General features: G+C 54.9%; 2 protein-coding genes across 5 annotated transcripts in view; one reads left to right on the forward strand and one right to left on the reverse strand.

The window, feature by feature from the left end:
* The window catches only part of THAP4 (THAP domain containing 4), a 54,039-nt gene extending 43,250 nt beyond the window's left edge, over window positions 1–10,789 (reverse strand). The window contains exons 1-2 of the mRNA XM_049888739.1: window positions 10,163–10,789; window positions 6,543–7,699 (exon numbers count right to left, since the gene is read on the reverse strand). Of these exons, the coding sequence (XP_049744696.1) occupies window positions 6,543–7,699; window positions 10,163–10,239 (1,234 nt within the window). The 5' untranslated portion in view covers window positions 10,240–10,789. The remainder of the gene's footprint in view (window positions 1–6,542; window positions 7,700–10,162) is intronic.
* Window positions 10,790–10,893: 104 nt separating this feature from the next.
* Window positions 10,894–26,752, forward strand: part of ATG4B (autophagy related 4B cysteine peptidase) — a 29,984-nt gene continuing 14,125 nt past the window's right edge. For all 4 annotated transcript variants that reach the window (XR_007518020.1, XM_049888742.1, XM_049888744.1 and 1 more), the window contains exons 1-5: window positions 10,894–11,002; window positions 24,738–24,839; window positions 25,339–25,410; window positions 25,928–26,026; window positions 26,375–26,476. Coding sequence is in view for 3 of the 4 variants with exons in the window: in XM_049888742.1 (XP_049744699.1) it covers window positions 10,993–11,002; window positions 24,738–24,839; window positions 25,339–25,410; window positions 25,928–26,026; window positions 26,375–26,476 (385 nt within the window). In the remaining variant the exon portion in view is untranslated. The remainder of the gene's footprint in view (window positions 11,003–24,737; window positions 24,840–25,338; window positions 25,411–25,927; window positions 26,027–26,374; window positions 26,477–26,752) is intronic.

A 26,752-nucleotide genomic window follows, 5' to 3' on the forward strand; every position in this document is an offset into this window, starting at 1 on the left:
TGCCCTAATTCGAAGGCATCAATTCTTTTTTGGTCTTTTTTTATTCATTGCATACGAAGCGACAGAAAATACCATGGCTTGGGTCAGGCACACCTTAGTCTTTAAAGTGACATCTTTGTTTTTAAACAGTTTAAAGGGATCTCTTGCAGCAGATTTGCCCAATGTAATGTGTCATCTGATTTCTTGACTGCTTTTTCCATGGACATTGATTGTGGATCCAAGCAAAATGAAATCCTTGACAACATCAATCTTTCCTCCGTTTATCATGATGTTGCCTACTGGTCCAGTGGTGAGGATTTTTGTTCTGTGTTGAGGTGCAATCCACACTGAAGGCTGTGGTCTTTGATCTTCCTCAGTTAAGTGCTTCAAGACCTCCTTACTTTCAGCAAGCAAGGCTGTGTCATCTGCATAATGCAGGCTGTTTAGGAGTCTTCCTCCAACCTTGGCACCACATTCTCCTTCATGTAGTCCAGCTTGTTGGATTATTTGTTCGGCATACAGAGTGAATAGGTGTGGTGAAAGGAGAAGCTCCTCGAGCTCCTCGACCAGGGGAAGACTGACGACAAGGACCTTCCCCTGGAGCTGGCACCCTGAATTCAGACGTCTAGCCTGCCAGGCTGTGAGAGAAGACGTTTCTCTCTGTTAAAGCCACCCACTTGTGGTTTCTCTGTTATAGCAGCACTAGATAACGAAGACGTCAACTTGGAGAGTTTGGCTGCTGGAGCCAGACTGCCTAGATCCTCCAGCATTAGCATCTAAGGAGCACCTCAAACTCGATTCCTGACTCCACCCGGCCCCTAGCCTGCATCTTCCCAAGTGTCTCCCACCTGTGAGCCACACCACCTCGACCCAGGTGCTCAGCCCAAACCCAGGAGTATGCTGTGGTTGGTTGTCTTCTTCACAGCTCCCCATGCCTTCCGCTCCATCAGCTGGTCCTACTCCATCCACCTCCAGGACATGAATCAAGCATGTTCATTCCTCTCCACCTTCACTGCCAGGACCACCACAGCAGCCTGCAGGCTCCTTGCCCTGCTTCCATACCCCCTGCAGTCCATCCTCCACTGGACAGCCAGAGGATCCTTCAAGAAACCCAAACCAGATCATGCCACGCCCTGCTGGAAACACTCAGTCAGTTCCCAACACCCTGAGGCAGAAACAGTCAAGAAGACAAGAAAATCCCCCAGACCTATAAAGCCACAAGCCTTCAGGACAAAAGGGCCCACAAGTGGATGAAAGTGAAGAGACCACACGACACGGCCGGGGATGCTCCAGACACAAGGGACACAAGACCCTACATACCTGGAGAGAAGAGCCGGTCCTCCAAAAGGATCGGAGTCCAGCTGGCATCAGATGGCAGAGCTGCACGGCTGCACAGCAGGTGAGGACAATGCCCTCAGACGGCAGAGCCGCATGGAGGGTGAGGACGGGGCCCTCAGAGAGCAGAGCAGCGCGGTGGTAAGGATGATGCCCTGAGATGTCTAGCAGGACAGGGTTTAAACTGGGAAGTGTTTTCTCAAAGAACTGCCATTCCAACATGGAGGCAAAGCGAAGGCACACCGTGGCCCTCGAGGGCACAGGAGATTAACCACCACAAGCCCCTCTCCATGTTTCACTGGAGCACGAATTCCAAAAAAAGAAGCACTAAATATTCCCAAACAGGAGGGAAAATTTGGATACAACAGATAGTGGTGACCTAGGCAACCAGTAAAACTTACACTTAAATCTAGATAGCCATGATTGCTGGATGGGGAAAAAAATGTGAGAACAACACGGAGCTAAAATCTCAAGAGGGTCTTGACGTGGGAGCAGGTGAAGAGGCTGGGTGGGAGTGCAGTCTGCTCTGAACATTTACAGAAATGTATCTTAAGTGTTCCTTTTCAGTAACTGAAGAGTGTCCACCGGAAGAAAAAGAAACAATGAGAAGGCCTAAGAAATGAAACATTAAAATCAAATGGCAGGCATAAATTCCAACTTATCAATATTACAACTGCAAATGGATTAAATTACTCTAAAAAAGATAAAGGCTCTCAAACTGAGTTAAAGACATAGCTATAAAATAAAACGACATGTAGCCCCCAGACACCTTTTTAGCTCAGTAATGAAGTCACTCCTGAGGTCCACCCTTCAGCTAAACATTAGACATAAAATGAGACTAAAAGGGCACACCAGCCCAGGGGCAAGGACTAGAAGGCAGGAGAGGGAGCGGACAGGAAAGCTGGTAACAGGGAACCCGAGGTCGAGAAGAGGAGAATGTTGACATGTTGTGGGGCTGGCAACCAATATCACAAAACAATATGTGTCTTGTTTAATGAGAAGCTAGTTTGTTCTGTAAACCTTCATCTAAAGTACAATTAAAAAAAAAATCTATAAAGAAAAAAAATCGACCTGAAACAGTAAAAAAATGAAGAAAATAAGACTTAAATGGGATAAAAGGAATTACTCCATGCTGACAACATCCAGGAACACTTAAGCATCTAACAGCACGGTCTTAAACATAATGCAAAACTTGAGAGACATACATGAAGAAATGGACAAATCCAGCATCACTGCAAAGGACCCACCCTACTGTTCTCAGAACTCTACAAAACACACGGACGAAGATAAGGAAGGGAACAGATCTGCTGACTGAGACACATGGAGGGAGAACAAGGTAACCAACCAATGGAGAGGATACATCCTCTCCCCACAACAATGAAACATTCACAGAAGCTGTGTGTTAGGCCCACAACGAAATCCCAAGACTTCAAAAAGCAAGAATCTTTAAGAGGCCCTATTATTGCGCCTTAATGCAATAAAAATATAAAATAATTTCTAAAATTTAGCTCCCCTGCCCCAATCTACTTGGAAAACTTGTCAACACCCTCTCGCTCAGGCTTGGGTTAAAGAAGGAATCGGGCTGAGGCGACCTGTTTAGCAACGAACAGCAAATGGAGCGGCGTGAAGCAGGACCCTGAGTGGCCAGAGACAGACATCCTTGTTGCATGTGTTAGGGAACAGACTGTAAACACAGAAACCAGGCACCCACCTCCAGGAGCCAGGACGAGAACAACAACGACAACTTAGAACCAGAGACAGTGGGAAAAGTGACAATTAATGAGACTGAAACAAGAAAGTACACTCAATCAAGAATGTGAAAAGCTGGTCCTTTGGAAAGACCTGTGAACCTGAAAAACTTTTGGAAATCGAACCAAGAGGAATGGGGGGAAAAAATCAGGTAAGAGAAACTACACCCACAGCTCAAACATGCTAAGAGCAGAGTGCAGAACTCTGACAAGCACGTTGGAAAATCCAGACCCATGGTGCTCGGCTGAGACTGTTCTTCCGGTGGATGTATTTGGAAAGGTGGGATTTTTTTTTTTTGGTGATAACGGTTTGTGCACTGGGGGCCAGGGACACTAACCCGCTGCCGTCGAGTCAATTCCGACTCATAGTGACCCTATAGGACAGAGTAGAACTGCCCCATGGGGTTTCTAAGGAGTGGCTGGTGGATTCAAACTGCTGACCTTTTGGTTAGCAGCCGCAGCTCTTGACCACTGCACCACCAGAGCTCCTGAGATATATATAAAACAAGCGAAAAATAATTATTTTCAATACATAAGAAATATCTAGGAATAAATAATTTAAAAAATACTTAACAGGAGTTTCTGGGTAGTGCAAACAGTTAATGTGCTCAGCTACTGACAGGTTGGAGGTTCGAGTCCACCCAGAGGCACCTCAGGAGAAAGGCTGGGCAGTCGGAGTCCAAAAAAAATCACCACTCAAAACCCTATAAAGCACAGCTCTACTCTGACACACGTGGGGTGGCCGTGAGTCAGAATCATGAAGCACGGCTCTACTCTGACACGTGTGGGGTGGCCGTGAGTCAGAATCATGAAGCACGGCTCTACTCTGACACGCGTGGGGTAGCCGTGCGTCAGAATCATGAAGCACGGCTCTACTCTGACACGCGTGGGGTGGCCGTGCGTCAGAATCATGAAGCACGGCTCTACTCTGACACGCGTGGGGTGGCCGTGAGTCAGAATCATGAAGCACGGCTCTACTCTGACACGCGTGGGGTGGCCGTGAGTCAGAATCATGAAGCACGGCTCTACTCTGAGACGCGTGGGGTAGCCGTGTGTCAGAATCATGAAGCACGGCTCTACTCTGACACGCGTGGGGTGTCCGTGAGTCAGAATCAACTCAATGACAACTGGTTTATACTTCCCCAAGCAAATCAACCTTTACTTAAAAAACAGTAACAAAGAAAGCACTTAACATTAAAATACGGGAAAACACAGAAACCTAGCCAATAATCCAAAAAACAAAACAACACCTATTGCCCTCAAGTTGATTCCATCTCATAGCAACCCTATAGGAACTGCTCCAAAGGGTTTCCAAGGAGCGGCTGGTGGATTTGAACTGCTGACCTTTTCAACTTGGCCAATAAACATGTAAAAATATGCCCAACTTTGTATTTGTACAGGCACAAAGATACGGACATAAAAGCACAGAGAACAGTCTAAAGATTACATACCAAGTATTTAGTAGCAGCAAGGAACAAACGGGACAAACGGGAATTTTACTTCTCAGCCATGTATTTCCATACTACTTCAAGTTTTTCAAAAGAGAACGTACTCTACGTGTACAGATGTCTTAAAGAAATAATTACGAATGTTCAGAATGATTTAACTTTGAGGATACTTACCAAAACACGAACGAAGCCATTTAAAATACATCTATTGGTCCCATCGCCTCTGGAGCAAAGGAGAATGAAGAAAACCAAAGATGCACAGAATATGAGTCCAAAGGACGAATGTACCGCAGCAGCCACAGCCTGCACCAGCCTGAGCCCAGAAGAACTAGACGGTGCCTGGCTACCATCACTAACGGCTCTGACAGGGATCATAATAGAAGACTTTGGACAGAGCGGGGGGAAAACGTACAACAAAACTCAAATTCACAAAAAAAGACCAGGCTTACTGGTCTGACAGAGTCTGGAAGAACCCCTGAGACTATGGCCTCAAGGACAACCTGCCAACTCAGAAACGAAGCCACTCCCAAAGTCCACCTATCAGTCAAAGATTAGAGAAAAGTCCTATGCAACACACAGTAACACACACGAGGAGTGCACTTCTTAGTTCGATCGAGTCTGCGGCACCAAACGGGCGTCATCTGCCCAAACGCAAAGGTGAAAAGGCAGGAAGGGACAGGAAACCTGGACGAATGGACACAGGGAATCTGGGGTGGAAAGAGAAAACGGGGCAAGTGCTGACACATTGTGGGGATGGCAACCAATGTCACAAAACGACCTGTGTATAAATTGTTGAATGAGAAACTAATTTGCACTTTAAACATTTGTGCTGTCAACTTTCACCTAAAACACACTTAAAAAAAAAAAAATGAAAAGACCCTCCTCGTGATGATACGGGTCTCTCACATCACTTTCTAAGAGTTCACTGTTCATTTCACACCTACACCCTTAACTGTCTGGAATTTATTTTTGTGGGAGGTATCCAATGCAAGTACTTGATAACGTAGAGGATCAGCGAAAAAGAGGAAGACCCTCGATGAGACGGACTGACACAGCCGCCACCACAATGGGCTCAAGCATGACAATTGTAAGGATGGCGCAGGACTGGACAGTGCTTCGTTCTGTTGTGCATGGGGTCGCTACGAGTCAGAACCAACTGGATGACACCTAACAACAACATGCAATGTGAGTAACTTTCCCCCCCAAAGGGAAGACAAATGGTCCAAGTATTACCGAATGGTGCTGCCCTTCCCTGCCAACGTGAGCTGCCTCATTCTCCCACTAAATCCTTATCTAGACCCTTCTCCAGGTGACCCTGAGCAGGGCGCACCTGTTCTCAGAGCTCACTCCCAGGACTGCATGCCATGAGCAGACAGGGGACGTCTAGCACGTGGCAAGTGCTCAAGAAGCCCAGCCACACCGCAAGATGCCACCTCCCAGATAAAGTGGGGCCACAGGCACTCGGGTACTGACCGCAGCCACACCGCAAGGCACCACCTCCCAGATAAAGTGGGGCCCTAGGCACTGGGGTACTGACTGCAGCCACACCGCAAGGCACCACCTCCCAGAGAAAGTGGGGCCCTAGGCACTGGGGTACTGACTGCAGCCACACCGCAAGGCACCACCTCCCAGAGAAAGTGGGGCCCTAGGCACTGGGGTACTGACTGCAGCCACACCGCAAGGCACCACCTCCCAAAGAAAGTGGGGCCCTAGGCACTGGGGTACTGACCGCAGCCACACCGCAAGGCACCACCTCCCAGAGAAAGTGGGGCCACAGACGCTCAGGTACTAACTGCAGCCACACCGCAAGACACCGCCTCCCAGAAAAAGTGGGGCCACAGGCACTCGGGTACTGACTGTAGCCACCCCACAAGACACTGCCTCCCAGAGAAAGTGGGGCCAGGGCACTGCGGTACTGACTGCAGCCACCCCACAAGACACTGCCTCCCAGAGAAAGGAGGGCCCTGGGCACTGGGGTACCGGCTGCAGCCACGCCGCAAGATGCCACCTCCCAGGGTGCGGGGATACTGACCGCAGATGGGGGGCAGGAGGCCGTTCAGGTAGGGGGAACTCGCCCGCTGCAGCTCGTCCAGCTTCTCCCGCAGCTTCCGCACCTGGCTGTCAGAGCGGCTGACCCTCTGCCGCAGGCTCTTGAGCTCCCCATTCTTCTTCTCCACCTGCTCGCGCAAACAGCACACCTGACTCTTGCTCTGCCGTGAAGAGAAGCAGTAGGAATGCAGTGAGTCGATGAGCCTGCAGGCCCCGGAGGCCGAGAGGATGACCTCGTTGATGGACATGGGGCTGGCGTCCACATGCTCGCTCTGCACGGCTTCCGCGGCTGGCTGCGGGGTGACGTCAGCTGGTGAGGCTGAGGAGCTCTGGGAGGGCTTCTGGGGCGTGGCCGTGAGCGACGAGCTTGGGAGGCTGTGGGCCAAGCCCTTGTCAGGCCCCAGGCTGCTGCCACTGCAGCTTGGCTCGACGTCCCTCTTCAGCCTCTTCCGGTCAACCTGCTCCCTTGGGGCAGGGGGCCGCTCTCGAGTGTGCTTAGAGGAGAAGCTGTACGAGTGGAGTGAGCCTATAAACCTGCACGCCCCAGACCCCGGGGGGGTGAAGTCGTCCATGGAGATGCCGCTCCTATCCGCGGCGCTATCGGCGGGGCCCGAGTTCTCATCACCAGCATCTGCGGCTGACGTCTCTGCTTCTCCCTGGCTGCCTGCCTCGGTGGTGGCCACGGTGTCTTCTGAAGTTCTCTCTGAGGATGGCTGTGCCTGGGCTGGACTGAGGGTCTCATGGTCAGATCTGGACGTGGTGGCATCCCGCCCGGCCGCCCGCTTCAGCTTCTTGGGCTCCAGCTTGGCCACTGGGTTTGGGTGCAAGGATGACGAGGACCCTGCGGCTCCCTGACCATCCACCTCACCTGTGCGCCCTCTCATGGCCCCCGGGGCCTTGCTGCTCTCCTTCCTCCGGGTGCTGCCATGGCCCCTGGCCCCCCTCTTCTTCTCAGCCAGGTGGAAGATGGAGGGTACAGCAGTGGGCTTGAGGAGTCGGTGCTGGTCCTCCAGCCTTTTTGAGAAGCTGTCTTTGGTGAAATGCTCACTGCATAGGAAAGAGTACTTGGTTGGGGTCCAGTTGTCCCTCTGAACGGCTTTTAACCACTGCAGCAGACGCTTCGAGTCTTTCAGGGGGAACCTGCGGGAGAAATGACACTCATCAGGAGAAAATAATGACACTTAAACTTGTGTTTGCTGCTCACCCATCTTAAAGACACTTCAATAAACATGCAAGCACTACCTCCTGGCCAGGTTTTACTGTGGACAGGGAGATTAAAGAATCACTGTCTACCCCTTAATGAGCTTACAACCCGTGGATAAGTAAAGAAGTCAAGTATTTTTTTCTCAGGGTGGTGGGATAAATGCCCTAGGGGACGCAGAGAGCTCTAGACAAGCAAGATAGCAGCAGGACAGGAAGTCACCCTGCCAGTATGCCTGGGATACAAGACTCTCAGCACTAAAGCCAGGGTGGTCAGCCAAGCTGGGTGCTGGCCCCTTCCTTAGAAGAGATGAGACAAAAGATGGGCGCGACAGGCCACAAGCGCGACCCAAATGCAGGGCGCTGCTCGGTCCCAGCTGTAGCTGCAGCAGCTGAGTACCCCAAAGTCGGGAACACCTCAAAGAGAAGAGGCAGAAGTTGTACGTGGCTGTGTTCCTATTACCTCCCCAAGATCAAGGGTAAAACAGCTCGACTTCAAGAGCAACCAGCCCCCAAAGACGCTGGGCACTTAATAATGACCTCTCCTGAGAGCGGATGAAGGGAGGTTAGGGTTAGCAGCCATTCGCTCAGGAGCAGTTATCCGCTCCACCTTAACCGAAACCAGAAAGTTCTAAGAACACGTCCTAAATTCCTTCCTCAACGCCAAGAAGATACCCTGCTTGGGAGCCAGTCTCCCTAGAATCCTCTAATTCTGACCATTTATACCACGTTTGGCCTTGGCACCATTTACACCATTATCAACGCCAAAAAGCAGCCTTCTTCTCAGGACTGTGCCTTTTTTCCAAAAACAGTAACAAAACTTTGAAAGAAACGTTCAGGAAAACGTGGGGGCCGATCTCTGAAATAATTTGATATTACTAGCTGTTCTGACGAATTATTACAACTTCAGAGAAAAAATTAATGTTCACTTTCAATAAGCACCAAAGCAAAAATTACAAATAGCACACAAAATTAAGTTTCAAAAACTTTAAGTGCAGCGGTGCAGCATAAGAACAAAAGCACCTACAGAGAGGTTTTTAAAAAGTCCCTCCCGCTCACTGTTGAGGTGCCTCAGGTTCGAGTCGCCGGAGTAAACTGGACTGAAAGGGCACTTAGGAGAGGCCTCCGAGAAGACGATCTGGAAGGCGGCTAACCCCTTTCCCAACCTCATTTCCATGGGAGACCCAGGTAAACCCGTGGGGAGGAGGGCCCTGGCGAGGCTCTTGAAAGCAAGCCCCTGCAAGAGCTAGGCGTCCATGGACCTTGGTCCACGACCACACAGACTCCGGCCATGCTGTGCCCCGGGTGGATCCTGGTGGTCTCAGGCCGCCAGGACTCTCCACGAGACTCGGGGGCGTGTCCACGCAGTAAGTGCCAAAGCCAGCAGCCAGCTCCCACGGGTTGCATGAAACAGCGCCTGTCGGCCTTCAGGGAGCGTGCGCGTGGAGGCGCGTGGGGCTGCGGGTGGAGGGGTAGGAGGTCGCGGGTGGAGGGCCGCGGGGTCGCGGGTGGACGGATGCCGGTCGCGGGTGGACAAACTGCGGGGTCGCGGGTGAATGGGCCGTCGGGTCGTGGGTGGATGGGCTGCGGGTGGACGGGCCGTGAGTGGACGGATGTGGGTTGCGGGTGGACGGGCCGCGGGTGGACGGGCCACGGGTGGACGGACTGCGGGGTCGCGGGTGGATGGATGCAGGCTGGGGTGCACGGGCCGCGGGGTTGCGGGTGGATGGAGTTGTGGGGGGACGGGCCACGGGGTCGCGGGTGGAGGGATGCGCGTCGTGGGTGGACAGGCCGTGAGTGGACGGATGCGGGTTGCGGGTGGGCGGGCTGTGGGTGGACGCACTGCGGGGTCGCGGGTGGACAGACTGCAGGGTCGCGGGTGGATGGATGCGGGTCCGGGGTGCACGAGCCACGGGGTCGCGGGTGGACAGAGTCGTAGGTGGACAGGCCGCGAGGTCACGGGTGGACGGGCCGCGGGGTCGCGGGTGGTCGGGCCGCGGGGTCGCGGGTGGACGGGCCGCGGGGTCGCGGGTGGACGGGCCGCGGGGTCCCGGGTGGACGGGCCGCGGGGTCCCGGGTGGTCGGGCCGCGGGGTCCCGGGTGGACGGGCCGCGGGGTCCCGGGTGGTCGGGCCGCGGGGTCCCGGGTGGACGGGCCGCGGGGTCCCGGGTGGACGGGCCGCGGGGTCCCGGGTGGACCGGCCGCGGGGTCGCGGGTGGACGGATGCAGGTCCCGGGTGGACGCCGGGTCCGCGAGGCCGGGGACGGGCCGGCCAAGGTCACACGGCGCCGCCGCCCGCTGACTCACGCCGCCGCCGCGAGGCCCCGGACAGAGCGCGCCCCGGGCCGGAGCCTCAGTTTCCCCGCGGGGGCGTGGCCGGGGCCCGGGCGGGCGGGCAGTTACCTGTGGAAGGAGACGGCGCGCTTCTCCCCTTTGCCCTGGCGATTGGAGCAGTTCACGGCCGCACAGCAGATCACCATCTCGGGCCCGGACGCCGCCGCCGGCCGCCGCGAGGCCCCGGCCCTGGCTCCGAGCCGCCCGCGGACCGCCCTGAGGGAGGGACGCGGCGCGGGACGTGGAGCCGGCGCGGCGGCGTCTTCCGTACGGCAGTATGGCGGCGCGCGGCCCTGGCCCCGCGGCCGCGTCGCGTCTGCGGCCCCACGGCGCCCGCGGAGAAGTCGCCGGGAAGGAGACGAGCAGCCCGAGCGTGGGGCAGTCTGGCGGGCGGGCGGAGGAGCCGCCCCCTAGCCGGGCCGGTGCCGTACGGCGACATGGGCCCCGGAGCCCTCCGTACAGCAAGATGGCCGCACAGGCCGGAACTCGCGGTCCCCGGCCGGCCGGCTCCTTGCGCTGCGCGACGCGAGCAGGGACGCGCTCGGGCCGGCTCTGCGGCCTCCCCGGCTTCTCACTGGGGTCCTGCGGATCAGGGAGGCACAATCTGTAGCACGCAGCGGCCCGTCAGATAGTTGGGAGACGCCTCAGGTCACTCTGAGACTGCTGTCGCCCCGCGATGCGTCTCCAAGCAGCCCGCTCGGGATCGAACGGCTCGTCCGTGCAGCCTGTGCCGTACGCCAAGATGGCGGCACCCGCCGCGTCCTTCCGCTCCCCGCCGGATCTCGCGTTCGCCGCGACGCCGAGACCTGATTGGCCCTGGCGGCGCCCCGTCGCCGCGTCGCCCTGTGGGACCGTCGGAGCGACGCCGCCGCGGGTCAGTCGGCGGCCGGAGAGGGAAGATGGACGCAGGTGAGGCGTTGCCCAGCGCCGCGGCCCTGTGGCGGCAGGCGCTCCCCTCGCCCGTCGGCCTCCGCTCCGAGGCCGCGGACCCGACGCCGCGCCGGTGGCTCCGCGGGCGCCGCCCTGGCCGCGCTCCTCCCTCTGGGGACACGCCCGGTGCAGCCTGGGCTCCGGCCCGCGGGGAGCGCTCGGCGCGGGGGCGCTGCCTGCTGACTCCGCGGCGCGGGGCTCGGCGACTCTCGTGGAGCCTGCTCCCTCCCGAGTCCCCGGGACGAGGTGCCTGCCGCTCCCCGTGGGCTGGACGGGCCCTCATGCCGGGGTTGCTTGCGTCTCTTCTCGTCTTGCTGGGAGTTGCTGTTGAGATTAGAGCCGGGAGTGCTAGCCAGGTTACAGGCTGGTGGATCCCAGAGCTGGAAGGAGCGACAGCCGGGGCTTGTGGACGGGAAGAGCGACAGCGGGGCCTGTGGACGGGAGGAGTGACAGGCGGAGCTCGTGGACGGGAGGAGTGACAGCCGGGTCCTGTGGACGGGAGGAGTGACAGCCGGGCTTGTGGACGGGAGGAGTGACAGCCGGGGCCTGTGGACGGGAGGAGTGACAGCCGGGGCCTGTGGACGGGAGGAGTGACAGCCGGGCTTGTGGACGGGAGGAGTGACAGCCGGGCTTGTGGACGGGAGGAGTGACAGCCGGGGCCTGTGGACGGGAGGAGTGACAGGCGGGGCTCGTGGACGGGAGGAGTGACAGGCGGGGCTCGTGGACGGGAGGAGTGACAGGCGGAGCTCGTGGACGGGAGGAGTGACAGCGGGGCCTGTGGACGGGAGGAGTGACAGCTGGGGCTCGTGGACGGGAGGAGTGACAGGCGGGGCTCGTGGACGGGAGGAGTGACAGGCGGGGCTCGTGGACGGGAGGAGTGACAGGCGGGGCTCGTGGACGGGAGGAGCGACAGACGGGCTCGTGGACGGGAGGAGCGACAGCGGGGCCTGTGGACGGGAGGAGTGACAGGCGGAGCTCGTGGACGGGAGGAGTGACAGCCGGGTCCTGTGGACGGGAGGAGTGACAGCCGGGCTTGTGGACGGGAGGAGTGACAGCCGGGGCCTGTGGACGGGAGGAGTGACAGCCGGGGCCTGTGGACGGGAGGAGTGACAGCCGGGGCCTGTGGACGGGAGGAGTGACAGCCGGGCTTGTGGACGGGAGGAGTGACAGCCGGGCTTGTGGACGGGAGGAGTGACAGGCGGGGCTCGTGGACGGGAGGAGTGACAGGCGGGGCTCGTGGACGGGAGGAGCGACAGACGGGCTCGTGGACGGGAGGAGCGACAGCGGGGCCTGTGGACGGGAGGAGCGACAGCGGGGCCTGTGGACGGGAGGAGTGACAGCCGGGGCCTGTGGACGGGAGGAGTGACAGCCGGAGCTCGTGCACGGGAGGAGTGACAGGCGGAGCTCGTGGACGGGAGGAGTGACAGCCGGGGCCTGTAAACGGGAGGAGTGACAGCCGGGGCCTGTGGACGGCAGGAGTGTCAGCCGGAGCTCGTGGACGGGAGGAGTGACAGCGGGGCCTTTGGACGGGAGGAGTGACAGGCGGGGCTCGTGGACGGGAGGAGTGACAGCCAGGGCCTGTGGATGGGAAGAACCACAACCGGGGCTCATGGACGGGAGGAGTGGCAGCCGGGGCTCGTGGACGGGAGGAGTGACAGCTGGGGCCTGTGGATGGGAAGAACCACAACCGGGGCTCATGGACGGGAGGAGTGGCAGCCGGGGCTCGTGGACGGGAGGAGTGACAGCCGGGGCTCGTGGACGGGAGGAGTGACAGTCGGGGCCTGTGGACGGGAAGAGCGACAGCCGGGCTCGTGGACGGGAAGAGTGACAGCCGGGGCCCGTGGACGTGAGGAGTGACAGCTGGGGCTCGTGGACGGGAGGAGTGACAGCCGGGGCTCATAGACGGAAGGAGTGACAGCCGGGGCTCGTGGATGGGAGGAATGACAGCCGGGACCTGTGGACGGGAAGAACCACAGCCAGGGCTCGTGGACGGGAGGAGTGGCAGCCGGGGCTCGTGGACGGGAGGAGTGACAGCCGGGGCCCATGGACGGGAGGAGCGACAGTCAGGGCCGGTGGATGGGAAGAGTGACAGCCGGGGCCTGTGGACGGGAGGAGCGACAGCCGGGGTTCGTGGACGGGAGGAGTGACAGCCCGGGCTTGACGGGAGGAGCAATAGCCGGGGCTCGTGGATGGGAGGAGTGACAGCCAGGGTTTGATGGGAGGAGTGACAGCCAGGGCTTGTGGATGGGAGGAGTGACAGCCAGGGCCTGTGGACGTGAGGAGTGACAACCGGGGCTTGTGGACGGGAGGAGTGACAGCCGGGGCTTGACGGGAGGAGCGACAGTTGGGGCCTGTGGACGGGAGGAGTGACAGCCGGGGTTCGTGGATGGGAGGAGCGGCTGGAGGCGCCGCCACCCGAGCTTGGTGAGCAGGTGAGCACCCAGGAGAACCGCAACTTACCCACCTGTTGAAGCCCACGGGCATTAAACGCTTTTGTCTTCCTGCAGCAAAGAGTGAAGAAATGGAAACTCTTTAACTTTTGTAAAGCTACGCTGGTAAATTAGAGACGAGAAACATTCCAGTAATCGCAGCATGTACATCTGACTTTAAATTCAGTAACCGCTAGATTATCCGAGCTTTTTTTCTGTGACCGTAAAAGAAAGAGTGAATTCATCGTATCTTAAGTTCTTCGGGTCCTAATACAAAATGCGTGTGTGGGTGAGGAGAGGGATGGGGGCGTTACCGTTTATCTTCTCATGGTTCTGCTCGAGAGGAGACACATCCTTAATTTTGGCTGGCAAGACGTCTTGGAGACAAGTCAGTACTAAACCCATCCTTTTTGCCCCGTAGTCCTGCGTGGGGCCCCCTTTTTCACTCCAGAGCATTTCCAACTTTCAGTCCTCATAGTCAGTGCTTTGTTTTTCTTCAAGTCGTCTTCTGTCTGTAAAGTAAAACCTTTGTTTGGGTTAATTCCATTTGTCATTCTCTAGGGTGTTGGTTTTCCTCTGTTTGTCTTCTCCTGACAGCTGCAGCATAAATTCACTAACGTGAGCTTGGAAATAGTGATGTGTTCAATGGTTTGTGGCAGCTTATCTCTTAAATGTGTTACACGGATGGAGGGAAACAGGAGCCTTGAATCCCAAAGGTCATGTTGGTCAGATGCATCAGAGACTGTTGTGCTGTTTGCTGGGGGGTGGAGAGGGCGGAGGATGGTCTTATTTATTTACCTATTCTTTTTTTATTGTTATTACTGTTTGGTTACCAAAGTCTATGGGGAGACTTGGTTGAGGTGGAAAACACAGTTTGATGCCGGTGATATTAACGTAAACGTGAAAGCCAGGACACAACAGTGTGATTGCGTGATGATAGTTGTGATAGGACAGCCAGGGCTGTTACTCGTGGGATGAAAGCAGGAACAGTGTTTGCGTTTGAAGGTGTCTGTTGGTACTGGTGAAAATGTAGATGATTCTAGAGTGAGAGGTATTTTCCTTCTGCTGCGATGCTATCCACGCTTTCAGTGTTGATTGATGGCCCAGCCTTTCTCTCATCCCTAGCGTCCTTATCAATTCTGTCTCCCTTGATCAAATGTAATACAATTCATGGTTGTTTTTATGGCTGTTCTTTGTATAAAGTACGTTTATCAGTGTCAGCTGTGTGCGGTGCGCTCTTCTAGGCACCTGGGCGACAGAATAGATGGAAGCCACTGCACTGGTGTTGCTGGTGCTCTAGACGCGAGACCAACAGTTGGCAGCAAGGCAGAGGGGTCCTCATGAAGGAGTGATTGTGCCCAGCAGAGGGGGCTGGAAATTAAGGCCAGGATGGTGGGGGCAGGTCTCACTGTGAAGGTCAGTGTTAACCAGGACGCAGGAGACCACTGGCTGTGTGCAGCGAGTTGGGGTGAGAGAGCAGGAGCTGAGGGCAGAGAGGCCTGGGCACAGTGAGGACCGGGGCTCTCATGGATTCTGAGTGTGACGGTGATCCTCTGGGAGACTTAGAGAGGAGGTGTAACCTGATCGGACTCGTGTCTGAGAGTCCCTCGGCTCCTCTGTTGAGAGTGCACTGCAGAGGGGCAAGGGCAGCAGGAGAGCAGTCGGGAGGCTGGTCCAGCCAGCTGGACAGGAGGGGGGCTCAGGTCAGCATGGGGAGGAGTGAGTGGATGCTGGGTAAGTTAGGAGGGTGGAGACAGGATTTACTTACACATTGGACCTGGAGGGAGGCAGAAGGAGGAGGAGTTAATGATGGTACCAGGGTTTGCCTGAGCTAAAAACCTAAGGTGGGACGGACTTGGGGAGGCCCTGATTTGTGGGTGAGCTATCGGCAGTGTGTTATGTGTGCTTTGGGGACGTGATGCCTGTGAGATGGCGGTATGGTGGGGTCCAGTGGGTCTGAGCTGAGGAAGCGGTCTGGGTCGGAGGTAGAAGCGTGCGGGGCCGGTCAGATGAGGTCACCAGGGTCTGAGTGAGAATAGAATGAGAAGGAGCCAGAGAGTGAGACCAGGCTGAGGTGTGGAGAGGTCTGGCAGTCAGGTCGAGCATGGTTTGGTGTGCTGTTTGTCCTCAGTGTTGCCATGCAAGCATGCTCGCCGGTGCCTGCGTGTCCGCGCTGCCCATTCCTGGAGGACAGGGCCTGCTTCTTATGCTCACAGCAGCTCCAGTGCAGCACGTGGCTGGTGATCAAAGCAGAACCCAAATTAATCATCACTTATGTGTTCCCACATGGCAGGGAGCCCGTGGGCAGCGGGGAGAGGTGCAGGTATCCGTCCAGGGCTTGCTCACTAATGCTTGCTAATGTAGCTACAGCCCCAGGCCCTTTATTTTCTTTATTGTTTTTTCTTCAGCTGAACCACTACCATTTTCGTATAGACTGTTTGGGGTTTTAAAACGTTACCGTATGCAAACTCATCATCCTAAACATACAGTTTTTTAAAGAAGAGCGAGATCTTCTGGCTGAATTTGTCTATAAAGTACACTCTTTCAGGAGTTATTTGTAAGCGTTATAGGAAAGTACCCCAAGATGGGAGACAGGTTGCCCCACGTGAGCACTCGGGGAAGCTTGTGGTCTGCATGTCTCGTGGTCCTCTGGCTGGCAGTGTAACAGGCACTGACTGGAGAGGCAGTGGGTCCATTGCTGAGCACAGGCCTGGACTTTTCTGCCTATCAGATTAGTAACACTCAGTCACCATGGTGTTTCCCAGAGGGATTATCCTGTCACTGAAGGGCCTTCCGCCTCTCTGGTAACGATGATGGACGTCTGAGTGAGGGGATGTGGATGATAAGGCAGCCAGATGGTGGGTGCATCTGAGAAGGAGTGCCTCGCTTACGGCGCAACCTCCCAGTGCAGCGTCCCCTTGTATCATCTTAACTCTAGACTGAGAGCAGTGCCTGGGAGCCTAGAATGGCCACCTTTTTTTTTTTTTTTTTGCGTGTGACACTCTTTACTTCAGAGCCATTTGGAAAGGATGTGGGGCCCATGTAAAGACGCTAGAGCCACAGGAGGGTGGTGACTGACGGGTGTGGTTGGAGGCCATGGCCTCACAAGCACGACTGTGGTGGGAACAGGTCCGGGCCCCTCAGAGGATAGGACCCTCATGTAGGCCAGGCCATGCAAGTGTGAGCAAGTGTAATCTTTGGTTTTAAAGAAAGAAGCGCGGGTTTCCTGTGATGGTTAATGTTACGTGTCAATTTTGCTAGGCCGTGATTCCCAGTATTGTGTCATGGACCTCCGTTTTTGTGACCTGATGTAATTGTCCTCCATTTTGTGGTATTATGTAATTGTTCTTCGTCTTATGTGTAATAAACTCTAAACCTGTGTATGTTCATGAGGCAGAATTAGTGTGGGGGTATCTTGACTCACTGTCCTTGCTAAAGGTGTGCCACGAGTCACAGCCTTACTCAGGTCACAGCCTTACTCAAGTGTCTGATATAAGGGGAGTTTCCTTGAGGTTGTGACCAGCATCCAATATGTATGGACACTCTCTGGGAAAGCCCACTTTTGCTCTGGCTCCTGCACCTGGTTTGTCATCATCTGGCCTCCGGTCCTTGGGACCTGCGCTTGCAGCCTGCCATCTGACCTTCCAGCGGCAGCATATACATACGCCTCATAGGTTGTGCTTCTCTGGAGAACCCAGCCTAAGACGTTTCTCGTTGAAATACAGCGTGTGCCATTATTTTCTGAATGGGTACTAACACATATTTTGGTTAAATTGATATCATTGATAGAACAGAAGTGGTGTTTAGTGTGGGGTAGAGGGGGCTTTGGTTTCACCCTGTAGATGCTGGAGTTTGAAATAATATGGAAAAGAGGAGGGGGCTCCACCACGTCCATTGGGGGCTGAGCTGCTCACTGCTGGAGGCCTGCGCCTGTCCCTCTGGCCTCACCCCTTGTTTGGCAGAGCCGGCGGCACTGCCCTGATTCACAAAGCCAATAACTGGCCCGTGTCACACAGCTGAGAAACGGGCGCTCTGTCTCCAGAGACCAGCCTCAGCAGAAGTTACAAGGTTGGACGCTAGAAGTGAGTCACTGGGAGACGTCTCCCCTTATTTATTGGATAATAAGATCTGGAAGGTTGGGGTCTGGAGAAGGGTGGGGGTCAGCAGAAGGGTGTGGGTTCCTGCTGGGTGCCTCAGTTGCTTTGAATGGCCAGGACATCTCTGGTGCTGGCTCCTCGAAGACTCTGTCTTCATTCAGGCTGTGAGGGGCTGGGCCGGGCAGGTGCAGAGCCGGGGACCACCCAGGACCACCACGGAGGTTAATGTGGCCGGAGATGGGAGGGACTGGTGCACAGCGAGGTGCAGAGGGGAGTGGGGTGCATGCCTGGGAGAGGACAGAGCATTGTGCCTTGGGGCTCTGCAGGAGGGCTGTGTGGGCCCAGTTGGGGAGCTGGGGGCCTCAGGGCTTGCAGGGGTGTGCGAGTGGGGCAGGAAGGTGTGGGAGCCTACCTCAGGGACTCCAGAGACTGCTCACTGTCACTCCGATTCTCCTTAGGGAGAGAGCTGTGGCTGCTGCCAGGCCGTTCCACACCTCAGGACTTCTCTGCCTCCCTGCTGCTTTTGGCTTGTGTGGTAAAGAACCTGAGGCCACAACAGCCCATCATTTTCTTGGGGATGTGTTTGAACTTCCCTCACGGACACCTCTTGCTGCCCGTAGAGGGCTGCTCCCTCCTGAAGCTGGCGTCCTGGCCTGTAAAGCATGCTGATAACTGAGAGACACGCCTGCCTGCCCCACGCTGCCCAGCGACAACTCCCCGACCCCCAGGCTTGCTGGGCCGTGAACCTGCTTGCACCATTCGCCCTCTTCCCTTTCCGCGTTGCCTGCTTGTCTCCTTTATTGTTGTCATTACTGTTTGTTAAACGTGGGACTCTGGGCATCCTGACATTGCACACAGGTACTGCCGCAGTGCTATGACTCTCTTGCCTGTGATGCGTGATGTGCCCCTGGGAGTCTTTCTGCAGGAGACACACTTGCCTGAAGTGCCCAGCAGCCTTCTGGCATTTTAAGACATGTGTATCTTTAGTTCAGAGTTGGTGCCTTGGGAAAGGCCACAAGCAGTAACAGGACATGCCAACTCCAAAAAACTGGGGTAATTACTGTCCTGCGGGGCCACAAATTGAAATCAGGCTGGTGTCACTTACGTTCTTTTTCCCTGAATCTGAGTCTACATACTGAACCACGCATGGAGATCAAAGGAAGACAGTGACTTATGAAGACGCGGAAGCGACCAGGGAAGGTAGCAGGTGTGATGATGTGGAGGTGACCAGGGAAGGTAGCAGGTGTTGTGATGTAGAGGTGACCAGGGAAGGTAACAGGTGTCACAATGTGGACATGACCAGAGAAGGTAACAGGTGTCATGATGTAGAGGTGACCGGGGAAGGTAGCAGGTGTCATGATGAAGAGGTGACCAGGGAAGGTAGCAGGTGTCATGATGTGGACGTGACCGGGGAAGATAGCAGGTGTCATGATGTAGAGGTGACCGGGGAAGATAGCAGGTGTCATGATGTGGACGTGACCAGAGAAGATAGCAGGTGTCATGATGTAGAGGTGACCAGGGGAGATAGCAGGTGTCATGATGTAGAGGTGACCGGGGAAGGTACCAGGTGTCATGATACAGATGTGACTGGGGAAGATAGCAGGTGTCATGACATAGACGTGACCGGGGAAGATAGGTGTCATGATGTAGAGGTGACCAGGGGAGGTAGCAGGTGTCATGATGTAGAGGTGACCAGGGGAGGTAGCAGGTGTCATGATGTAGAGGTGACCAGGGAAGATAGCAGGTGTCGTGATGTAGAGGTGACCAGGGAGGGTAGCAGGGGTTATGATGTAGAGGTGACCAGGGGAGGTAGCAGGTGTCATGATGTAGAGGTGACCAGGGAAGATAGCAGGTGTCATGATGTAGAGGTGACCAGGGAGGGTAGCAGGTGTCATGATGTAGAGGTGACCAGGGAGGGTAGCAGGTGTCATGATGTGGAGGTGACCAGGGGAGGTAACAGGTGTCATGATGTGGAGGTGACCAGGGAAGATAGCAGGTGTTGGGATGCAGAGGTGACTGGAGAAGGTAGCAGGTGCCAGGATGCAGAGGTGACCGGGGAAGGTAGCAGGTGTCGGGATGCAGAGGTGACCGGGGAACGAAGTCAACGTCACGGTATACCTGAATCACTGCCTCCATTTCTTTGGAAAGATAGGCATGTGCCTTACTTCCTCCCACCTTGCACAGAAACAGGTGATCTTACAGAGAAAAGGGAGAGACGAACCTGGACTGGATATACTCACGGGCACAAAGCAGCTCGTTGATGTGGTCTCTGGAAGCATAGATTAGTAAAATGCCGCAAGGACTGAGCTCCTGGATAGGGCCCAGTGGGAGCCTGCTGGATGCGGCCCAGCCTCTCACTGCCCCTGTGTCATGCTGAGGCGCTCAATAACAGTGGGCAGCAGGGTCTGAACACCGTGGGCCTCCTGTGTTTCAGGGCAGAAGATAGACACCCAGGTCATATGTTTGTGTGTCGTGGTGGGCCTGTCTGTACGTCTGTATGTTGGGGTGGCCTGTGGTGCTGAGCACGCGAGGGGAGCACTGTCACACACTTTCCGTCTCAGGCCTGTGAGGTGGTACCAGGTGATACCACGTGCGTGCCCTTGACCCTCAGCCCTGCGTCAGCAGTCACAGCAGCTTGCTCTGAGCTCTGGTGCCTGCCCGCCCCTGTGCCGAGCCCTGGAGGAAGCGTCTCACTGAAACTTCACAGCCACGCTAAGACTACCCTGTTATTACTCCCGTTTTATGGATGAGGAAGCCGACTCACTTAGGCTTAGGTAGCTGGCCTGAGACCCAACAGCCTGTGTGCCCGACTGCCGGAGCAGCCCTACCCACACCTTGCTACACACTCCCAATTACTCTCCCCCTAATGAGACAGCCTGCTCTTTCCCTCCACTGTCTCTTTTTGTGTCCTTTTCGCCAGCTTCTAACCCCTTCCACCCTCTCATCTCCCCTCCAGGCAGGAGATGCCAATATAGTCTCTAGTGTCCACCTGATCCAAGAAGCTCACTCCTCACCAGCATCCCTCTCCAACCCATTGTCCGGTCCAATCCATGTCTGAAGAGTTGGCTTCGGGAATGGTTCCTGTCCTGGGCCAACAGAAGGTCTGGGGGCCATGACCACCGGGGTCCTTCCAGTCTCAGTCTGACCATTAAGTCTGGTCTTTTTATGAGAATTTGAGGTCTGCGTCCCACTGCTCTCCTGCTCCCTCAGGGGTTCTCTGTTGTGCTCCCTGTCAGGGCAGTCATCGGTTGTAGCCGGGCACCATCTAGTTCTTCTGGTCTCAGGATGATGTAGTCTCTTAAGCAAAATTTTGCTTGCATGTGACATTAATGCTATCGTCCAGTGATTTCCGCATTTGGTTGAATCACCTTTCCTGGGAGTAGGCATAAAAATGGATCTCTTCCTGTCAGTTGGCCAAGTAGCTGTCTTCCAGATTTCTTGGCATAGACGAGTGAGCACTTCCAGTGCTACATCCATTTGTTGAAATATCTCAACTGGTATTCCATCAATTCCTGGAGCCTTGTTTTTCACCAATGCCTCCAGTGCAGCTTGGACTTCTTCCTTCAGTACTGTTGGTTCCTGATCATATGCTGCCTCTTGAAATGGTTGAACGTCGACCAATTCTTTCTGATACAATGACTCTGTGTATTTCTTCCATCTTCTTTTGATGCTTCCTCTTGATGCTTCTTGTGTTGTTTTATGTTTTCCCCATAGAATCCTTCAGTAACTCGAGGCTTGAATTTTTTCTTCAGTTCTTTCAGCTTGAGAAATGCTGAGCGTGTTTTTTTCTTTTGGCTTTCTTTTTCCAGGTCTTTGCGCATGTAATCGTAATACTTTGTCTTCTCAAGCGTCCCATTGAAATTTTCTGTTTGGCTCTTCATTTTTTCCTTTTTCTTTAGCTGCTCGATGTTCAAGAGCAAGTTTCAGAGTCAGTCTCTTCTGACATCCATTTTGGTCTTTTCTTTCTTTCCTGTCTTTTTAATGACCTCTGGGTTTCTTCATGGATGATGTCTTTGATGTCATTCCACAACTCATCTGGTCTTCGGTCATTAGTGTTCAACGCGTCAAATCTATTCTTGAGATGGTCTCTAAACTCAGGTGGGATATACTCAAGGTTGTACTTTGGCTCTCGCAGAGTTCTAATTTTCTTCAGTTTTATCTTCAACTTTATATGAATAATTGATGGTCTGATCTGTAGTTGGTCCCTGGCCTTGTACTGACTGATGATACTGAGCTTTTCCATCATCTCTTTCCACAGATTCGATTCCTGTGTATCCACCTGGTGAGGTCCATGTTTATAGTTACCATTTACATTGGTGAAAAAAGATACTTGCAGCGAAGAAGTCATTGGTCTTGCTAAATTCAGTCATGCGATCTCCGGCATCATTTCTGTCACCAAGGCCTTGTTTTCCAACTACCGATCCTTCTTTGTTTCCAACTTTTGCATTCGAATCACCAGTAATTATCAGTGTATCCTGATTGCATGTTTGATCAATTTCAGACTGCAGAAGTTAGTAAAAATCTCCAGTTTCTTCATCTTTGGCCTTAGTGGTTGGTGTGTAAATTTGAATAATAGCAATATTAACTGGTTTTCCTAATAGGTGTATGGATTTTATCTTATCACTGACAGCATCGTACTTCAGGATAGATCTTGAAATGTTTTTTTTGATGATGAATGCAACACCATTCCTCTTCAAGTTGTCATTCCTGGCATCGTAGACCATATGATTGTCCGATTCAAAATGACTAGTACCAGTCCATTTCAGCTCACTAATGCCTAGGATACCAATGTTTATGCGTTCCATTTTGTTTTTAATGACTTCCAGTTTTCCTAGATTCATACATTGTACATTCCAGGTTCTGATTATTAATGCATGTTTGCAGCTGTTTCTTTCATTTTGAGTTGTGCCACATCAGCAAATGAAGGTCCTGAAAGCTCTACTCCATCCACGTCATCAAGGTCGACTCCACTTTGAGGAGTCAGATCTTCCCCAGTCGTCTTTTGAGTGCCTTCCAACCTGGGGGGCTCATCTTCTAGCACTGTATCAGACAATGTTCCGCTGCTATTCATAAGGTTTTCAGTGGCTAATGCTTCTCAGAAGTAGACTGCCGGGTCCTTCTTCCTAGTCTGTCTTAGTCTGGAAGCTCAGCTGAAACTTGTCCACCATGGGTGATCCTGGTGGTATTTGAATACTGGTGGCATAGCTTCTGGCATCACGGCAACATGTAAGCTCCCACAGTACCACAAACTGACAGACTCGGGGCGGGGGTTCGTGTAATTAGCAGGTCATTTTTACCAAAAGGTGGAGCTAGTGTCAAACGAATCCAGGTGTGGGTGAAACTCTGATTTTTTCAGGCAGCTTATCTGAAGTTGCAGGTTAAGGGTATGGCGGTTGGCACCATGGATGCTGGGGGCAGCAGGTTAGAGCTGAGAGCTCAGGGTTCTCTGCAGGGCAGCTGAAGAGAGGCGCCCTCTGCTCGTGATGTGATAGCCTGTGACCAGCTGCGTGGACTCCCTGGTAGGCATTTGGCCTCGGCCCTGCCGCCAGCTGTGGCCTCTCTTCTCTGGGAGAAGTGTGGCTGAGGAAGAGTTTTCCTGGACAGGAGGAGTGCTGGGCCTCTCCCGTTTGTCAGTTGAAGCAAACCAGGATATGAGGGGACTTGGTTCTTCCCAGCAAGAGGCGACCCCTCGGTGCTGAAGCGGGTTCCAGGGTGATGACTGCAGAGACTCTGTCTCCGTTCCGGTGGTATGATTTCCCACCAGGAGTAGCACTGCCCCCCTCTGCAGCTGCTGCTCTCAACTACAGAACTGTGGCCGGGGTGGAGCCTGGTCCCCTTGTTGTCCACCAGAATCATGTCTGGGGTGGAGCCTGGTCCCCTTACCGTCTGCCTGAATTGTGGCTGGGGTGGAGCCTGGTCCCCTTGCCGTCTGCCGGAATCGTGGCTGGGGTGGAGCCTGGTTCCCTTGCTGTCCGCCGGAATCCTGGCTGGGGTAGAGCCTAGTCCCCTTACTGTCTGCCGGAATCGTGGCTGGGGTGGAGCCTGGTCTCCTTGCCATCTGCCTGAATTGCAGCCGGGGTGGAGCCTGGTCCCCTTGCCGTCTGTCTGAATCGTGGCCGGGGTGGAGCCTGGTCCCCTTACCGTCTGCCGGAATCGTGGCCGGGGTGGAGCCTGGTCCCCTTACCGTCTGCCGGAATCGTGGCTGAGGTGGAGCCTGGTCTCCTTGCTGTCTGCCGGAATCGTGGCCGGGGTCGAGCCTGGTTCCCTTACCATCTGCCTGAATCGTGGCCAGGGTGGAGCCTGGTCCCCTTACCGTCTGTCTGAATCGTGGCCGGGGTGGAGCCTGGTCCCCTTACCGTCTGTCTGAATCGTGGCCGGGGTGGAGCCTGGTCCCCTTACTGTCTGCCGGAATCGTGGCCGGGGTGGAGCCTGGTCCCCTTACCGTCTGCCGGAATCGTGGCTGTGGTGGAGCCTGGTCTCCTTGCTGTCTGCCGGAATCGTGGCTGGGGTCGAGCCTGGTTCCCTTACCGTCTGCCTGAATCATGGCTGTGGTAGAGCCTGGTCCCCTTGCTGTCTGCCTGAATCGTGGCCAGGGTGGAGCCTGCTCCCCTTACCGTCTGCCTGAATCGTGGCTGGGGTGGAGCTTGGTCCCCTTACTGTGTGTCTGAATCATGGCTGTGGTGGAGCCTGGTTCCCTTGCCATCTGCCTGAATTGCAACCGGGGTGGAGCCTGGTCCCCTGCAGCCTGCCAGGGCTGTGAGTGTGAGGCGTGGCACATGTGTAGACAACCTAACAACTGCAAGGTCTACAGAAGCTTATGCTCTGCTCTGCTTATCCTCAGTGTGCTCAGCACGCAAGACCCAGCATGTAGTTTCAGTTTATTTTTGTCCTTCAGACATTGAACAGTTGAAGTCTAAAACAACTGAGTGCTTAAGTTAGATGGTGTTCTGTTTTTACTTACCTTCCTCTGGGTGGCTCAGGCACTAACACTCAGGGAGGTGGGTCAGAGGCCCCCCCAGGCCCTGTGCTGCCGTTTGCTCCATCCGTAGTGAGTAACAGCCGTTGAGGACAGCCGTTGTCACAGAATCTCCATGTGTCTCCTTCAGTGTGAAAACTTCATGTAGGGGTCGCTTTGATATCTCGGGAAATTGTGCAAATTTAATGGATGTGTGTCTTTGGTTTCCACAGCTACTCTGACCTATGACACTCTCAGATTTGCCGAGTTTGAAGATTTCCCTGAGACCTCGGAGCCGGTTTGGATACTGGGTAGAAAATACAGCGTTTTCACAGGTATCAGCTCTGCTAGGACCTCAGCCCTGTGTGGCTCAGTCCACAACAAGTGTCTGCAGTAAGACTCATCACCTGTCACTCTCCTGTAAATTGGGCCATGGTGGTTCAGGTAGACTCCGTGCCTCCACGGAATAACAGTGGCAGCGGTGGTTCAGGGGTAGAATCCCCACCTTCCATGGGGGAGACAGGCTGAGGTACCTCATGTGCAGCCACCACTGTCTACCAGTGGAGGCTTGCATGTTGCCACGATGCTGAACAGATTTCAGTCGAGCTTCCAGAGTAGACAGACCAGGAAGAAACGCTTGGCAATCTACTTCTGAAAATCAGCCATTGAAAACCCTGTGGATCACAGTGGTCCCATCCCATTATACGTGAGGTCAGACATGAGTTGGAGCTCGGCTGAATGGCAGCTAGCGACAATGATTTGTCTGTAACGTGGGACTTACAAGCTTAACCATATGTGTGTGTGTGTGTTTTCTTCTTTTCAAAAAACCTCTAGAAAAGGACGAGATCTTGTCTGATGTGGCCTCAAGGCTTTGGTTTACATACAGGAAAAATTTCCCAGCCATCGGTAAGGATGCTCTTTTGTTACAACAGGTAACAAACGTTTCAAGAAGGAGAAAGGCTTACGTTCACAGGTGTGACTCCAGCATGCCAGACACGTGGCACTCCTTTGACCCTCACAGCAGTCCTGGTTTCAGTAACTGGCTGGGTCTCCACTAAGGAGCGGTGGGGCCGGGATCTAAGCCAGGCTCCAGGCTCTGCCCCAGAGGTGCTTTCTGACTGCATTACTGAGCCTGAACCCGGGGGAGGGGAGCTGGGACAAGAACCTCTGCTCCGTCGTCCTGTCATGTCCCCACGTCCCTTGACGTGCTGGCTGCAGGTAGAGGTCGCCCGCTCTGTTGTAACCTCACGGTGGCATGTCACTGGCCCCTGCTAGAGGCACTTCCTGTGCCCCTGGGGTGGGTCCAGGCCACAGGCATGTAGGTGCCAGTGGCGTTGCCTCTGGTGTAGGTGGCTGACAGCTGGCCATGCACTTTGGCCTCCACAAGCCATCTGACCTTGAGTGTCTCTCGTCACCATGACAGGGGGGACAGGCCCCACCTCGGACGCAGGCTGGGGCTGCATGCTGCGGTGTGGACAGATGATCTTTGCCCAAGCCCTGCTGTGCCGCCACCTGGGCCGAGGTGAGCCACGGGCTGGGGTGGGCACCACGCCGCAGGGCTAGTTCACAGCAAACCATTTGGGCTTTCTAGAACAACAGTCTGCTGGTTTTCACTGAATGAAAAAAACCACAACCTTAAAGAATCCTGATAAATGCTTACTTTTTAGAAATTGTCCTTAAACCACTGAGCCTGTTGCCTGCTGTCTGTGGGCATTTGTTGTGATGAGGTTGGCCTGTGTGTACTTGGCATCCTGGAGCATTTGGCTTCTCACTTAGAAAGGCTCAGAAAGGATGGGCACCACCTGTACCTGAGTCTCATGAGCGTGAAGACTCTGCTTGTACCTGGGGTAAGACTGTGTGTGTCCTTCAGACTGGAGGTGGGCACAGCGCAGGAGGCAGCCGGACAGCTACTTCAGCGTCCTCCACGCCTTCATTGACAGGAAGGACAGCCACTACTCCATCCACCAGATAGGTGGGCAGTGGGGGACATGCCTGTGATGTTTGGGGGTAGAGCCTCCCTGATGTGAGGTGCAGGGGGTGAGGGCAGTGGACCATCCCAGACTGTAGCCACCGTGGAGTGGGGTAGAGTGGGTATCCCACTCATACCCAGCCTTCCCTGCCCGTGCAGCCATCTCGGCCCACCTCCCCATCTGCACACAGCATCCTGGGTGGCCTCGAGGGTCTGTTCTCTGCGGCCCCTCTCATATCCAGTCTGCCCTGCCTGTGCAGCCGTCTTGGCTTACCCCCC

This window comes from Elephas maximus, chromosome 6 (genome assembly GCF_024166365.1).
Source record: "Elephas maximus indicus isolate mEleMax1 chromosome 6, mEleMax1 primary haplotype, whole genome shotgun sequence".
NCBI classification, from domain to species: Eukaryota; Metazoa; Chordata; class Mammalia; order Proboscidea; family Elephantidae; genus Elephas; species Elephas maximus.